General features: G+C 39.3%; 1 protein-coding gene across 1 annotated transcript in view; it reads left to right on the top strand.

Annotated features, from left to right (window-relative positions):
- tgfa.S (transforming growth factor alpha S homeolog) overlaps positions 1 to 14,101 on the top strand; it is a 47,869-nt gene extending 33,768 nt beyond the window's left edge. Inside the window, exons 3-6 of the mRNA XM_018255178.2 lie at positions 3,606 to 3,723; positions 5,524 to 5,673; positions 7,683 to 7,789; positions 13,662 to 14,101. Of these exons, the coding sequence (XP_018110667.1) occupies positions 3,606 to 3,723; positions 5,524 to 5,673; positions 7,683 to 7,789; positions 13,662 to 13,669 (383 nt within the window). The 3' untranslated portion in view covers positions 13,670 to 14,101. The remainder of the gene's footprint in view (positions 1 to 3,605; positions 3,724 to 5,523; positions 5,674 to 7,682; positions 7,790 to 13,661) is intronic.
- The last annotated feature ends 3,878 nt before the right edge of the window (positions 14,102 to 17,979 follow it).

Here is a 17,979-nt window from a genome sequence, read left to right on the forward strand (position 1 = left end):
CTCTGCAGATTTAGTGCAGGTTCGCAGACAGGATGACTGCAGGGAGGAAGCTTGGAGGGGGATGGAGGGAGGTGGAGGGTTAAGTTCTCCTTTATGTATTCATTTGGAAGTATAGTTTTCCTTTAAGTGCATCCCTCTGGCTTCTGTGGGGTTCTGTGTTCACACACAAACCAAGAACACACACATATATCACACATATATTATAGGTTATATCCGCCAGAACCATGTCATGCACTACTTCCTTTTACAGTGAGAACCTGCATTGTTTCCTGTCAGGTGATCAGTGAGTGACACACAGAACATCACAAAATGGCGGGAAAAGATGTCAAAGGGAAATATTTACTGATATGGCCAATTTGATATGTCACAGATATAGTTAGGATGTAAATTATCTGTGCGTTTCCTTTCATTTAAATACGTTTGTGCATAATTCAGTCATTTTAAAACACTTATCATTTTATTAGAGAATTACTCCTTAAGCTGTTTAGCAAATTCCACTTGGTACACATAATGTGCCGGCAGCCACCGCAGGCAAGATTAACCTTTAAGTCTCCTGATTGATTCTGACATACATAGCTCCGTATGGTACGTGACTTCTTATCTTTGGTGCGTAGCACTGTAACCTCTGCCCAGCTTTAGCTTTGTCTGACTCTCCCATTCTGCCATAACACCCTCTGTTCATGAGCATATACGTTAAATCCCTTTCTATTTGTCATCTGTCTCTCTGACATTTCCATGGATGAGCCGTGGTTATACTCTGTAGGCCTCGATGTTCATGGACAGTGCTTCAGAAGCCATCAAGGCAGGTTCTTAATCATTGTGCAAACAGTATATCTGTGAATGCCACATATGAATGGAATGCGTAACCTGATAAATAGTGATTACATGACTGTGCAACCATGGCCCGGTATTAAAACATTTACTGTATACCTAAAGCTGTAATGTAAAACTTGCTGGCAAGTACACACCACTAAATCCTTGGCACAAGAAAGCAAGGACACACGTCAGGGAGTAGCCATTGACTGATGGCTGTAGGGGTGTGACTATAGAGATGGCAGACCCTGCGGTTGCTGCAGGGTCCTTTGGTGTAGAATGCTTGGATGAATGCCTGACATTGCAAAATATGTTGGCGCTGTAAAAATACATGTTTACATCAATACATTAAATAGTAAATACATAAAATAGGCACAATCAACGTGTGGAGTATTTGCAGCACCCAGTGCTCAGCCGATCATTTTCTATAGGACTGGATAACTGTGGCCTGGGCTGAATGAATGCATTTGTGGAGTGGGGGGGGGGGGTCTACATAGCCTCTAATTACACCCTGAGCATATATTTAATAGATACATGTCGCCATAAAATGATCCATGTATTACAACGCATAACAATTTTTCCCATCATCATTCCTTGGAGTACACAGATTCTTGTCTGTGTCCCTTTTAAAAGGCAATGCCTATTAAAAGGGCAAGTCACGTCTTTCAGCTAAATATAATTGCCATGAACTTTTAACTGGTTGTTTAATTATTTGGCAAATCCTTCAAAAGCACATTCAGTTTAAAAATGTACAGCCTGGTTTCTTATTAGACTAAAATAACATCTTTACGCATAACATAGGCCTAATGACTATGGTGCAGAACTCCTACTTTCACCTATCATAAAAATGTGATGTGTATGCTTAAAGTGTGGACAAAATGCTAGTGCAAGCGATGTGAATAGAAAAGCACAGGAGCTGGTTATGTCCCATTCTACTAATGGGGAGATTTTGGCCAGGTCTTTGAGCAGTGGAGGTGTGTGGCCATATTAGTACCCTCATAGGATAACTGGGAATTTCCAGGTATATAATTCAGGTGTCCTCTTACCCTCCACTACTCTGTAGCTTTGGCATCATCCTTATCTCAACTAGTATAGTATCACATTTCCCCTTGTGTTTGTGCCTCGGCAACAAGCAAATCCACTGGCTCTGTGCCTTATTACTTTACTCTTACTGCATTGCCAAGCCTACGACTGGTGGTGACAAATGCCCATTTGCCAATAGTACAGCTTGTTAATTTGACTATCAAAGCAAAGGAGATGGCTGTTATGAATGTATTTTTGAGAAACACCTGTTTTGCAGTGGGTAATTTTCATTTCAAAGTATAAATCATTGCTACTTTCCAGAGGGATTCTGTTGTGATTTTTATTGTGTAGTTTTTATTTCTAAATTCCATTGTTTACATTACAGATAATTTACTCTACTATATAAAAATTTATTCCTGAACCAACAAGTCTGTTTTTATTACTTGTAATATTGGTGTGTAGGCAGCTAATAGTTAGTAGTGAAAACAAACAATCTGTCCTGCGACCAATGGACGCTGGAAAGATATTGTCTATTGCCACCTTTAGTGTGACCGAAGGAGCCGCAGTGGGACTTGGATTTTCACTATTCAGTTCTATTCTCATATCTACCAGGGAGCTGTTACCTTGTGTTAGGGAGCTGTTTTCTGATTATCTTCCCATTGTTCTGTTGTTAGGCTGCTGAGGGGGAATGGCAGGGAGGTGATATCACTCCAACTTGCAGCTCAGCAGTAAAGAGTGACTGAAGTTTATCAGAGCACAATTCACATGACTGAAGGCACCCGGGAAACCAAAAGCATGTTTAGCCCTACGTCAGGTTTCAAAATTAAATATAAAAAAAATCAGTTTGTCCTTTTGAAAAACGTATTTCAGTGCAGAATTCTGCTGGAGCAGCACTATTAATTGATGTGGTTTGAAAATAATTTTTTTTTCTCCTGTGACGGAATCACTTTAAGATGCCTTTAATGTTGGTAAGGTTAACCATGGACCGGCAGCTGTGGGTGTTATTCCACATTTGTGTGCCTAAAGTAAATATATATATATATATCTATATCTATATATATATATATATATATATATATATATATATATATATATATATATATATATATAAAAGTGAGTATGGGGCTTTATTCTTGTGATAGTGATAGAGAAGAGGAGACCTCCCCCTAATATTATACAGATAATGGTCATTCTTTATGGGGAAATGATAGAGTTGTACACTTAAAATTCCATATTGCATATCCCAGGATTGTTAAATGTTAGGAATCCTAAGCTTAGACCTGCCATATGGAGAGATTTTTAATTATTTAATTTATTTTGGCAGATCTATGCCCGAATTTGTGCCCATCTCTAATGTTCAATTAAACATCAGCTACAAATGCAAATATTTAGCCCCATCACTGCCTACCCAGAGACTGGTCTGATTTTTGTGCTTAACTGCTTAAAGATACCAATTGCTGCTGTGGAAAAATGTATGCATATCATTAATGCTATGTTTAGTCCTCATTCCAGACTTTTTGCATGCCCAACATAAAATGTATACAAAACAGACCTAGGATTGAAAATCTATCTGGGCAATGTCAGTTGCTTCTTCCTACTGGCTGCTGTGAGTTACAATCCCTGTATGAAACTCTCCACCTGTAATTACATTATATGTATATATGACCTATTGCAAAACTGGTTTAATAATGATTGCATATAGTAATAATATAGACTAGTAACATGGTAGTTTTTGTTATTTTAAACTCCTGTATTTTCTATCTTAACAGATCCTCCAGTAGCAGCTGCCGTGAGATCTCACTTTAATGATTGCCCTGACTCTCACATGGATTTCTGCTTCCATGGAACATGCAGGTTCATAGTGCAAGAAGATCTACCAGCCTGTGTGTAAGTTTCCCTTATAACTCTTCGTACAAAAGTTCCTTATAAGTCTTCTGCAACAGGGTTCCCCTTAGTGTCCACAGAGACGCACCCACAGCAGGCCCGAGAACTTTAAGGTCGTCACCCTGAAAACATAAGAACTGTACATTTTATTTGACTAACCAATTGTATTTTCCATAAGACATAGACATAAACCTCTCAGCATTTCATTTATCAAAGGTCAAGAAAACTAATGTAGTTCAGTCTCAAAATCACCTTAAAAATGTAAAATTTCACAAATATTGATTTAGAGCAAAAAGTATTAAGGGTCGAAGTGAAAATTCAAATTCGTATTTCCGAATCTTTTTTTATTTCGGTCAAAACTCTCAAATTCGAATTGTGAATTATCCAAACTCGATTCGAGTTTTAACTAGAATTTGAGGTTTATCATACTCTGGCCCTTCGAGTTAAGAACTCGAATTCGACTATTCGCCACCTTAAACATGCCGAATTGCTGTATAAGTCAATGGGAGAGGTCCAGGGATCATTTGGTGCTGTTTGCAGCCTTCCTGACATTTTAAAAAAAAACTCGAACCAAGTTTTTTTTTATTCGATTTGAGTTCTTCTAATTCAAACCTAATTTGATTCGAGTTTTCAGGTCGATTCATCTGAGTTTTAAAAAGTAGATTTTAATAATAAATTTAGATTTTGAGTTTATGGGAGTTTTAAAAAAAAAACTCAAATGAGTTTGTTATTCGACGCTTGATGAATGTGCCTCCATTTGTAACAAGGTGCCAGTGTACTGCTTATACGCAGAAATGGGCATGCGTCCTCATGCAAAGAGACGGAGTGTTAACTGTAAATAATCAGTATATTCACATCAGCCTTATTCATTGCACGGTATTCTGAGATGTTGGAGAGGTGTCACGTGTACCAGAAAGGAGTCTCGCCCTCACAGAGCCAGGACTGCTCATAAAAAGTCACGCTTCTGCTTAAACGTGTTGACTCTGGAGATAGTAAAAGTAACATCCACTCATTAATGGGGATTCTACTTTAAGGTGGAGTCAGCCTTTAATATTGGGTTACAAACACTCACTCAACCGCAAACAGTAGCACCAATTCAGTAGTCAGAACGACACTAATAGAAAAGAACCCACCTTGGGATGTTCATCTTTGAGTTAGTTTTTTTTGTGTGATGTAGAGAGTGATTTTCTGAGACAAATTGCAATTGTTTTTAATTTTTTATTATTTGTGTTTTTTGAGTTTTAAAACTTTTATTTTACAGCAGCTCTCCAGTTTGCAGTTTCAGCAGTCTGGTTGCTGGGGTCTAAATTACCCTAGCAACCATGCACTGCTTTGAATAAGAGACTGGAATATAAATAGAGAGGGCCTTAATAGAAACATAAGTAATAAAACAATACTTTTATAGCCTTACGGTGCCTTTGTTTTTTAGATGGGGTCAGTGACCCCATTTGAAAGTTAGAAAGAGTCAGAAGCAGAAGGCAAATAATTCAAAAACTATAAAAAAAAAATAATGAAGACCAACTGAAAAGTTGCTTAGTATTCTATAACATACTAAAAGGCGAACCACCCCTGTATGTATAAAGTGCCAACATATTCCACAGCACTGTACAAAAGTTGTTTATCATGACAGTTTCCTCTAAGTCACTGAAAGGAGATGCCTCCCAGATTTCATTCTTCTGATGATGATATAATAATAATAATAATGAAACAATTTTAGTTTCCCGTTTAAGACATTATTTATACACAAGGAAGCAGTGTCCAGCAGATAGAAACCTGATGAACTGTTTGTTTCTCTGTTTTCAGATGCCAGCCAGGGTTTGTTGGTACCCGCTGTGAACATGCCGACCTCTTAGCGGTGGTAGCGGCCAATAATAAGAAACAAACAATCACCGCTCTGGTGGTGGTGTCTATTGTTGCAACAGCCGTCCTTATTGGAACTTGCATGTTAATACAGTAAGTGTCTTACCGGTACCTTTTCTCTGGCTGCCATGTTTTTCCCTTCATTATTGGCGTCATCGTGTTCTTTACCAAGTTCTGTGTCTAAAGGAAGACTATAATGCAGTGTAGTTCTACAGGGAAAATGTTTGAAAATATATTTGGTAGATAACAGGGGTCATTTACATAACAGAAAGTTGTATACAAGGTGCCAAAAAAAGCAATTGGGCATTTTTCTCACTTTTTACGCTGCATTATACTTTTCACACTCATTCTTCTTTTTACAAATTGCTGCTGTGCTGTATTTTGGAGAATACAAACCTGCAGCCCCATGAATAGAGCGCTGTCTGCATTAGGCAGCAATCTCTATCCAAGAGGAGCGAGCAAAAAGCACAAACTGCAAGGACCTGCCATAAGGACTTGCCTCTGCCTCCTGATGCTGCAGTCTGCTTTTCACAACAGATTTTTAATCCACCCTAAAGTGCAGCATTACCCTTATTGCTCTAGCACTTGTGCCCTGGGTAAAAGTCTATGGCCCCTAATTAGGGATGCACCTAATCCAGGATTCGGTTCGGGATTCGCCCTTTTTCAGCAGGATTCGGATCGGCCGAATACTTGTGCCTGGCCGAACCGAATCCGAATCCTAATTTGCATATGGGGAGGGCGGGTTTTTTATGTGACTTTTTGTTACAAAAAACAAGGAAGTAAACCAATTTTTTCCACATTTTCCTTCCCTGCCCCTAATTTGCATGTGCAAATTAGGATTCAGATTCAGTTCGGGATTCGGCCGAATCCAAAATAGTGGATCAGTGCATCCCTACCCCTAATATTTTACTACAGGTATGGGATCCATTATCCATGTACCCGTTATCCAGAAAGTTTCAAATCCCTGCATAATGGGTCCCAATACCTGTACTATTTCAAATTCTCTAAGTCAAATTTTCGATTTTTTTATTGCCAAAACGACTAGGGAATTGTTAAAATTCGATTCAAGTTTTTTTTAAAAAATTCTAATTAGATTTTTGAGAATTATAATACACTGGCCCTTTAAGAACTCGAATTCGACTATTCGCCACCTAAAACCTGCTGAATTGCTGTTTAAGTCAAAGGGAGACGTCCTGGGATCAATTTGGAGTTGTTTGCAGCCTTCCTGGCATTCAAGTTTTTTTCAGAGAAAAAGTTTTTAAAACTCGAATTCGATTCCCCCAAGTTTGAAAAATTTAATTTTTCTAATACATTTCGGGGCAGATTTATCAAGGGTCGAATTTCAAATTTGAAAAACTTCTAAATTCAAATTCAAAAAGACCAACCGAAATTAAATCAAAGTTTTTTTTTTGGCCGAATAGGTCCATTTTCGATCAAATAGGTCAATAGTACGAATCGAAGTAATAGCACATTCAAATCGTAGGATTCTACGTTTTTCCCACTTCGAGTTCGAATTTTGAGTTCATGGGAGTTTATGGGAGTTTTTAAAAACTCACATGAACTCGAAATTTGACCTTTGATAAATGTGCCTCTAACCTGTCGTTTATGGCACATGGATTATTTTCTGGCTGTTGTTGCTGCAACTTTTCACAGGAAGAATGTCACTAGACTTTTCTCAGTCTAGTAGAATGGGAACCAAAACAATGCCTGTTGAACTATGAACAAGAACATTCCTAGCCTAATAATACAGTACTATTAATGGATAGGTAAAAACCTAATACAGGGATCTGTTATCCAGAAAGCTCTGAAGGCCATCTCCCCCTTTTTCTCGGTAAAAATAAAACAGTAGCTTGTACTTGATCCAAACTAAGATATACTTAATCCTTATTGGAAGCAAAACCAGCCTATTGGGTTTATTTAATGTTTACATGATTTTCTAGTAGACTTAAGGTGTGAAGATGCAAATTACGGAAAGATCCATTATCCGGAAAACCCCAGGTCTCGAGCATTCTGGATGGACAGGTCTCATACCTGTACCTGTAATAGAATACAGTAAATGAATAGGTAAACTCTTTGACTCACTGTTACTTTGTGTTTTTCAGCTGCTGCAGAAGAAAGCAGTGCCAGTGGTGCCGGGCTGTGTTCTGTCAGCATGAGAAGCCTGGCAGTTTCTTGAAAGATGGGGTTTCCTGCTGCAAATCCGAGACAGGTATGAGGAGCTGCTTATTATAAAGACTAATTACCAAATATCTACCTTGTGAAGTCTTTGTTTGGCTGTGTGCACAGGTGTATAAGAAATAGTTGTACAAACAGTAGAGCTGTCAGTTCAACGTGTCTGTTACCCTGTAGGGCTCAGATATTGGTGTGAAATGACCCACTTATAGATACCAAATATTTAATTACCTGATTGGTATATAATTGTGGATCAGTTAGAAATTAATGGAGTGGAAAATCTCAAGAGCTGTGGACTGTAGCAGGCTGTGAATGCGCACAGCTATTACCCTCCATGGGGTTTGAACATTGGTCAAAGGAACCGTCAATCTAATCAGTCCAATTTGACTTACCACTTATCCAGACAAATGAGTAAAGATCTGCTTGTTGACCAGGCAACACTCAAAAGTGTTTTTCGCCTTTAAATAACCTCTTAGTATGATGTAGAGAGTGATATTCTGAGACAGCTTGCAATTGGTTTTCATTTTTTATTATTTGTGGTTGATGAGTTTATTTAGCTTTTTATTCAGCGGCTCTCCAGTTTGCCATTTCAGCAATAGGGTCGCTAGGTTCTAAATTACCCTAGCAACCATGCATTGATTTCAATAAGAGACTGGAAAATGAATAGGAGAGGCCTGAATAGAAAGGTGATTAATAAAAAGTAGCAATAACAATACATGTGTAGCCTTACAGAGTAGTTGTCTTTCGATTGGGTCAGTAACTCCCATTTTGAAAGCTGGAAAGAGTCAGAAGTCAAAAGGCAAATAATTGAAAAAAAACTATAAAGAATAAATAAGGAGGACCAATTGCATTAGGACAAAGTGCAACACACAGACACAAATCCTTGTTTTGGTTAATGAATCTATGGATGAAGAAATTCTTTTTAAAGTATCCAAAGTGACTGGGTTATCTAACCAAACGAAATGTTACAACTTGCCCAACAATGGCCAAAAAGTAACAAGCTGCTCTAAGATCCTCATGAGTTGATCTCAAGAGGATCTACATTGTTGTTGTGGATTGTTGTGACCTTCCATATAAACACTGGATTCACTGAATATCCACTGGAATCATTATTGGTCATTTCAATCTGTCACATTACAGCAAATACATATGACAGTGGTTCAGCAATGAGGTTGGCCACACTGAATAACCATATAAGTTCATGTCTGACCATCTTTAGGGATTTTCAGGTTCAGCTTTCAGCCCTCCAGCTGTTGATGAATGGTGATTCCCAGCCCTCAGTTCTCAGGGGTTTATGGGATTCCTAGTTCAACATTAGCATGGTAGGACATCCCTAGATAATTTGATATAATTTAGTTTGTGTCAGAAGCAATTGTTTGCACTGGGTTTCTTCTGGTCTATCCATCACATTGTCACTCTTCTGCACAACCCTCACACAACATTTAGAGGCACATCTGTCAAGGGTCGAATTTCGAATTCATGTGAGTTTTTTAAACTCCCATAAATTCAACTAGTCAATATGTATTAATAAAATCAAAATTAATAAAGCTAGGACGAATTTAAACAACCTGAAAACTCCAATCGAATTTGATTCAAATTCGATCAAACTTGATTCGAGTTTTTTCTCCGAAAAGAAACTCGAATGTCAGGAGGGCTGCAAACATCTCCAAATTGATCGCTGGAACTCTGCCATTGACTTAAACAGCAATGCGGCAGGTTGTAGGGGGCGAATAGTCGAATATGAATTCTTAAAGGGCCAGATTATGATAAATCTTGAAAATCTAATTAGAATTTGACAGTTTTGACCACGAAAAAAAACGAAAATTCCAATTCCAATTTTCAATTCGACCCTTAGAGGCAGATTTATCAAGGGTCGAGTTTTTAAAACTCCCATAAACACCAATGAACTCAAAATTTGACCAATCGAATTTTATTGAAAAAATTTAATTTTTAAAAGTCGGGCAAATAGGATTGACCCCAAAAACTCGAATCGAATTCAATTCGAGTTTTTCAACCTCAATTCGAGTTTTTTCTGGAAGGCTGCAAACAACTCCAAATGGATTCAAGGACGTTTTCCATAGGCTAAAACAGCAATTCGGCAGGTTTTAGGTGGCGAATAGTCAAATTCAAGCTCTTAAAGGGCCAGTGTATGATAAATCTCTAAAATCAAATTATAATTTTAATAAAAACTCAAATCGAATTTTAACAATTCCCTAGTCGAATTTCACAGTTTTGGCCATAAAAAAAACTAGAAAATTCAAAGTTAGAATTAGAAAATTCAAATTTTCACTTCGACCCTAGATAAATCTTCCCCTTAGTTTAATAAAAACAGGATTTTCCAGGAGCTGATGCTTATAAATAATTAGAGGTTTTTAGGGGGTGAAAAGGACATACTAAACTGAAATACCTGGTCCTGAGCCAGATACAGTTGGAAATTGCTCAGCAAACAGAGCACGGCAGCACACATAAGGGAACGTTAGGCTGCTGAGCTGAAAATAACGCAGGCATTGTATGACCTGGGGGGGCTGGGGAACTGCACAATGTTACTTTATGTCTTGTGGAAACATGGAAAGAGTGAGAGATCTAGAACTACTGTAGGTTTGCAGAGAGAACACAAAGAAGTGATTTGGTTATCTCTGCCAAGTCAATCAGTGTATCTGCATTAAATGGAGCAGCAGGAGATATGCGTTGTCTCCTGAATGTTCACTCACTCTTGTTTGTCAAACATTACTCATGGCTGCTCCAAAGAGCACTTTCCTATGTACAGTAATCTCTTGAATCAGGGAGACTGTAGACTCATGGTTTATTCAGTCTCAATAGTACAATTCTGCAGGCTGGCAATAATTTGCCACAATATCTCTGCATATCATTTACTTCACATTGGAAAAATGTAATTTAGCGCATTTAGTATCAAAAGAGGAATATAATTTATATCCCTTTTATATTCTGGAAGAAAACAGGCTAGTTAGTAAGCACATAGGTATTATATATAAAGGATTATAAATAAAGGCTATACAGCTGTCAAAAGTCATGATTGTCTTAAAGGAGAACTAAAGAAATAGCTAGCAATGTTGTACATTGTGTTATGGGCTTCTGTACCAGCCCACGACAACCACAGCCCTTTAGCAGTGAAGATCTGTGTCTCCAAAGATGCCCCAGTAGCTCCCCATCTTCTTTTCTGCTGATTCACTGCACATGCTCTGTGCTGCTGTCACTTACTGAGCTTAGGGATCAATGCACAATATACTGAAGGCTGATTAGTAATCAATACAGATAATCAGGGCCAGGCTGGCCAGTCACCCTAGTCAACTTTGCCGGCAAGCGATGGAGGGAGGGGTGAGTGACGGAGGGGTGCAGGGTTTAGGGATGGAGGGGAGGGGAAGGAGGGTCAGAGATGGAGGGAGTACGACTGAGAGTTGCGGACTAGGGGTAGACAGAAGACAATTTTAGATGTAGCTGCCCAGCGCCCCCTATTATTGCACCCTAGACAGCTGCATTTTTTGCCTACCCCTAGTTCTGGCCCTGCAGATAATTACTACTTGGCAGCACAGAAACCAGTGCAATTAGCATCAGAATTTAATACAGTTATGGGACCTGTTATCCAGAATGCTCGGGACCTGGGGTTTTCCGGATAACGGATCTTTCCGTAATTTGGGTCTTCATGCCTTATGTCTACTAGAAATTAATTTAAACATTAAATAAACCCAATAGGCTGGTTGTGCATCCAATAAGGATTAATTATATCTTAGTTGGGATCAAGTACAAGCTACGGTTTTATTATTACAGAGAAAAAGGAAATCGATTTTTAAAAATTTGGATTATTTGGATAAAATGGAGTCTGTGGGAGACAGGCATTCCGTAATTCGGAGCTTTCTGGATATCGGGTTTCCGGATAAGGGATCCTATACCTGTAATCAGCCCTGTAGCATCAGCTTATATTACAGACCAACCTCATTATCTGCTGGATAATTAGTGACGACCCCTAAGCTTAGCTTCTCAACAGCTGCTCAGAGCCCACTGAGCATGTGAGTGTCACAGACACTTTCCAAGATGGTGACGCCCTGTGACAAGTTTGAAGTCCTGGATCATTGCTGCTATTGACAAGCTGAAACTTTAGGCTGGTGAAATAAGTTTACTATATAAAATATGGCATTTTTAGCCACAGTAATATCTAAGTTTTAGTTCTCTTTTAAGACCAGTCATAGCAGTCACTTGAATTCGTTTTAAAAGCAGGGCTGCCAAAAATAATACGTTTTATAATGCTGTGAGTGCTGTCCTTAAAGAAGCAAGATAACCGAGTATTACCAATTGCCATTATAGAATGCCTTGCATCATGATGGTAATGATGATCACACCAACATTTCACACGCCCTTCGCTGGAGAGAATGACGACAGCGCAGTTATACCCTCTGTGCTACTACTCACAGCATAAAGCGGTCATAAATCTGCATTGTAAAAACAGAATTGTAAATGGAAGAATTTATAGACGTTAATGCTGAGTAAACAGAACGCTATGCAAAGAGATGGCATGGACGTTGCTTGGCTATGAGGAATTGTGCAACAGGTTATTCTCCTGCATTTCAGCAAATGCACATCCCCAACTCAGGGAATCATGATCATTACCCTTTATAGTCAATGGATGTGCCAGAAGTATAGCACGACAGTGAACTGCCCAAAGATAATCTAGCAAAGTGTTTATTTATTTTTATTTTTAGTCCTGCAATGTGTTGGCAGACAAAACATGGAGCATCATATGTCAAAATTACAATCTGAGGCAGGTAAAGGGTTAAGTAAATGCTCCAGAACTATATCTGGCTGTCAATATTAATGGGTTATTTATCAAATCATCACACTTACCGCTGTTACAGAAGACTTGCATCCAGGATTCAATGCAGCCTGCACTTTGTACCTTGCTTTAAAGGAGAACTAAAGCTTAACTAAAGAAGTAGCTATAAATGTTGTACATTATGTTTTGGGCTTCTGTACCAGCCCAAGGCAACCACAGCCCTTTAGCAGTAAAGATCTGTGTCTCCAAAGATGCCCCAGTAGCTCCCCATATTATTTTCTGCTGATTCACTGCACATGCTCTGTGCTGCTGTCACTTACTGAGCTTAGGGACCCACTCACAATATATAGTAAACATAGAATAAAAAATGTCAGTATAAGTAGTTAATACAGATAATTACTACATGGTAGCACAGAAATCAGTGCAATTAGAATCAGAATTTAATAATCAGCCCTGTAGTATCAGTTTATATTACATACCAACCTCATTTTCTGCTGGATAATTAGTGAGGACCCCTAAGCTTAGCTTCTCAGCAGCTGCTCAGAGCCCACTGAGCATGTGAGTGTCGCAGACACTTTCCAAGATGGTGACCCCCTGTGACAAGTTTGAAGTCCTGGATCATTGTTGCTATTGACAAGCTGAAACTTTAGGCTGGTGCAATAAGATCAATATATAAAATATGTCATTTTTAGCCATATTCATTCTTAGTGTTTAGTTCTCCTTTAAGTCCAATGCAGGTCTCAACACTATAAGGAGGCCCCACTGCATCCTGCTCCACTTGATGCGCCATAGCTTGCTCATCTGAATGACACATTCTTGAGTGCAGAGTTCTGTGTCTATGTGGTAAGTGGTTTGCCCCTGTTGTTGCACTTTGCACTGCCACTCACTTTGTAAATTAGGCCTTAAATGTAATGCCAATGGTATTGCCTTGTGTAACAATACTCTTATACTCAGGTAGGGCACAATGGGGTCTTCATAAGTTCTGCCAAGTCACACGTCTAACTTGTTATGACTGTATATTGCTCAGCACTTCCCGTGCCAACACTCCCTCTATATCATACACTTACCTGCCAGCATTTTTGAGATTCTGGTTCCTTACTGGTGTCATTTTGTTTCATAACAGTGGTGTGAGAAAGAGCAATTCCCCAGCAGGAGAGACTCCCAAGCCCATCTCAGGCAAGGAACACCCTGCTCAACTCCTCATCTCTGACTCTAAGCTGAGCTGCAGCTCCTAAACAGGGTGCAAGTTGCACTGCGTTCCCTTCCCGAGGCATGGACACCCCACCCAACATGTCCTGCAAAATGTGAAGCAGAGGAGCACAGTGACGGACTCCATCTCCATACTTAATGGGATTCCAAATACTCTGGATCCAGCGACGGAAGGACGTGTCATGTGACCAGTTTTGCCTCTAATTTGTTACAGAAGCATCTGCTCTGGGTTCAGTTGTTACTCCCAAAATCCTTTGCTGCCAAAGAGGGCTGCATCGCATCGCTGGCCACATTGGCAATAACAACACAAGCTTAATGTTCATTTTTATTTAATATTAAAGACTGAGAAAGTCACGCTTGGAACAGACCATTCTCTTATAAATCATGCTGCTGGCATTTCAGTGTATTTATAGGAACAGCCTGGTACTTTTCCCCGGAGGAGAGACTCCATGTGTGTTGAACCCTTCTGGCCTTAAGGATAAAAAATTTTTATTAGTCTTTAAACTACACATTACCTTGACAGTGCTTTAGTTCTGATCTTCTTTATCTGCCCATTTTTTATTTCCTACTGGAGATCCAGTAAGGAACGTGAAATATAATATCTCAGTCACATGACAAAGTAGGAATGCACCGAATCTACTATTTTGGATTCGGCCGAACCCCCGAATCCTTCGCAAAAGATTCGGCTGAATACCGAACCGAATCTGACTCCTAATTTGCATATGCAAATTAGGGGTGGGAAGGAGAAAAAATTAACTTCCTTGTTTTGTGACAAAAAGTCACGCAATTTCCCTTCCCACCCCTAATTTGCATATGCAAATTAGGATTCAGATTCGGTTCTGCCAGGCAGAAGGATTCGGCCAAATCCGAATCCTGCTGAAAAAGGCCTAACCCGAACCAAATGCAGGATTTGGTGCATCCCTAACCAAAATACAAGCGTGTGTATTTAAATGTTGCAGTATCAGCACCTTTCTGGTGGGTTTTGGATTATGTCTATTATGCCTAACCAGCTTTAAAGGAATTGTTCAATACAAAAATAAAAATTGGATAAAATAAAAAAATAAAAAATAAAATTCAATAGTTAGTTAGCCAAAAATGTAATGTATAAAGGCTGGAGTGACTGAATGTCTAACATAATAGCCAGAACACTACTTCCTTGGTTTCCACTGATTGGTTACCAGGCAGTAACCAATCAGTGACTTGAGGGGGGCCACATGGGTCATAACTGTTGCTTTTGAATCTGAGCTGAATGCTGAGGATCAATTGCAAACTCACCGAATAGTTATGTCCCATGTGACCCTCTTAAAGTCACTGACTAACTCAGAGCTGAAAAGCAGGAAGTAGTGTTCTGGCTATTATGTGAGACATCCAGTCACTCCAGCCTTTATACATTACATTTTTGGCTAACTAACTATATTAGAAAAATGTTTTATTTTGCACAGACTATCTCTTTACCCAGTTTTTATTTTACACTGAAGTGTTCCTTTAAGAGTGCAGAAAGATTCCACGTCTGTTTCAGAATGGCCCTTAAGAGCATCAGCTCTATATGTGATCTAGATCTGGAATACTGCCTGTAGATGGGATTATTGCCATGGATACAACAGAACGGTGACATTTCTCTTATTGAATGATGGTTTTCGAATGTTGCGTGTGATAAGGCAGAGAAGACAAGCAAGTTTGGGGAAACTAAAATTAAAAAAAACAGTCTGATGTTTCCAACGTGGAATAGTGGAATGTTACGGAAATAGAGTTTTCATTGTTGAGTGAAACGTGGCCCCTTGTTTGTGTATGGATTGGGTCATTAATATGCTACAGATGGAGCAAAAACAAACCTGTATATTCAGTGATGGAGCAGCTTTTATTTCCACATCTGGCAGAAACCAACTCATCCTTATCTTCATTGACAAGAACGGAGCAGTGTGTATGACAGCAAAGGCTGCTCCATCTGTACCCAGTGTGTTTTTAGGACTTACCATTAATACCATTCATACCTGTAACTTTCTCTCTCTGCGTTCCTGAGAGATGATCTAGGACTGTGCACATTTTTTTTTTTATTGCAATGAAACTTGTCTTAGCCAGTTCCCTTGTACCGGTTCAGTTATTCACAACAGTGCTAAAGAGAGAAGATTAATAAATCCTGGTACACACCAGCCACTGACCATGAAACAACCGGGTTTGTACCCCCCATTATACAAAGACTGTTTATTTTATAGATATTTCTGGTGCATGACAAAGAAACAAACACAGACAATCAGCTGTAGCACAAAAGTAAAGCGATTTAATCATGATTTAGTCATGATTTCTACAAGAAGGCCACATCATTATGACAAGGCAATATATTTGCAGCTTATGCAGCAACAACATGACGTTTAAGCCATTGCTTATAATAAGGACATTTGCTTGTTTAGCTCTGACTTTATACCTATTAAAGAATAACTGGTTCCTTCCCCAAGTTAATGCTATGTCATACTTAGGATTTATAATGCAGGAACCAATGAAGAGTCATTATTGGTTATCTATGATATGTGACCTCCCTGCTATAAACTTATCTTGGCCAAGGTTGAATACAACCCCTTAGGATGAAGACACACAGAGCTACTAGCAGCAGCTACTTGTCAACGGCTACAAAACTCCAGAAAATACCCTGCCATAGAAAATACTGAGAATTGCTTCAGCTAAAACACACGTAGCGTCTCAGCAAAGCCAATTATCACTATTGTGTATTTTGTAGCCATGACAAGTAGCTGCTACTAGAAGCTCTGTGTGTTTTCACCCTTAGGGAATGGCCACACGGGCAGATTCGGAGAGATTAGGCACTCCCAGTGCCTGCCCCCAGGAGATTTTTATTTTAGCAGGCGGAAGGCAGATCGGGGAGATTAGTCGCTGCAAAAAAAAGAGGAGATTTGTCGCCTGGCGACTCATCTCCCCAAATCTGCCCGTGTGGCCAGACCCTCAAAGGAGAAGGAAAGCTACCGAAACAGTTTATTGCCAATAGATTAGCCACAATAGTGCAAGCAATAACACTGTATTTATTCTACAGAATGCATTACCATACCTGAGTAAACAGCTCTAGAAACTCAGTTTGTTTAGGATTGCAGATGCCATATTAGCTTTGTGTGACAGCACTTCCTGCCTGAGTCTCTCCCTGCTCACTTATAGCTCTGGACTCATATTACAGTAGGGAGTGGAGGAGGGAGGGGAGAGAGGAGCAAACTGAGCATGCTCAAGCCCTAGCCCTGGAGGTTTAAGCTGAAAGAAGGAAGTCTGATACAGAAGCCCATGTGTACACGATGGAAAGAAATGCTGTGTTTCTTTTGACAGGGGACTCAGAGCAGCATTACTTTGATGGTTTACTGGTGTATTCATATAGACCTTTCTGATAAAGCTTACTTAATTTTAACCTTTCCTTCTCCTTTAAAGGGAAAAATACCCCCCTTTTCCTTTTGACATGTGCTCATTAAATTGGGCTTATGTAAAAGGTGCATACACTCTCAATTACCAAATAAATATGTATTACTTTATACACTGATTCCACAGGTTGAGAGGAAACCATGATAGTCTGCCTCTGACTTTCAAGGATTATTTTACCAACGCCTTTGAACTAATAGAATCATACATCTCTTTCCTCTGCTTGTTCCATGTAGAAGTGATGGATTCTGGGACTTGAAGTCCCTCTACTATGCAGAGCATCTGTGTCCTCCCGCTATGGAAAGCAGGGAAACTTCAAGTCCCAGAGTCCTTCACTTCAACATGGTCAAGGTATTTGACTGGCTCCAGCCCAAAGGGGGTTGGGAAGTCAGATGCCAGATATCATGGTTTCCTCTCAGTCTGAGGACCAAGGTTGATATCTCTGTTCTGTTATAACAGAGCTCAAATATGACACAAGTAAAAATTAGGCATGCACGGAATCCACTATTTGGGATTCAGCTGAATCCCCGAATCCTTTGTGAAAGATTCAGCCGAATACCGAACAAATTCCTAATTTGCATATGCAAATTAGAGGTGGAAAATGAAAAAGAATGTTTTACTTCCTTGTTTTGAGACGAAAAGTCACGTGATTTCCATTCCCACACCTAATTTACATATGCAAATTAGGATTTGGATTTAGTTCGGCCACACACAAGGATTTGGCCGAATCCGAATACAGCTGAAAAAGGCCAAATCCTGGCCAAATCCCGAACCGAATCCTGGATTCGGTGCATCCCTAGTAAAAATAAATGTTTTTTTGGCAA

Source organism: Xenopus laevis, chromosome 3S (genome assembly GCF_017654675.1).
Source record: "Xenopus laevis strain J_2021 chromosome 3S, Xenopus_laevis_v10.1, whole genome shotgun sequence".
NCBI classification, from domain to species: domain Eukaryota; kingdom Metazoa; phylum Chordata; class Amphibia; order Anura; family Pipidae; genus Xenopus; species Xenopus laevis.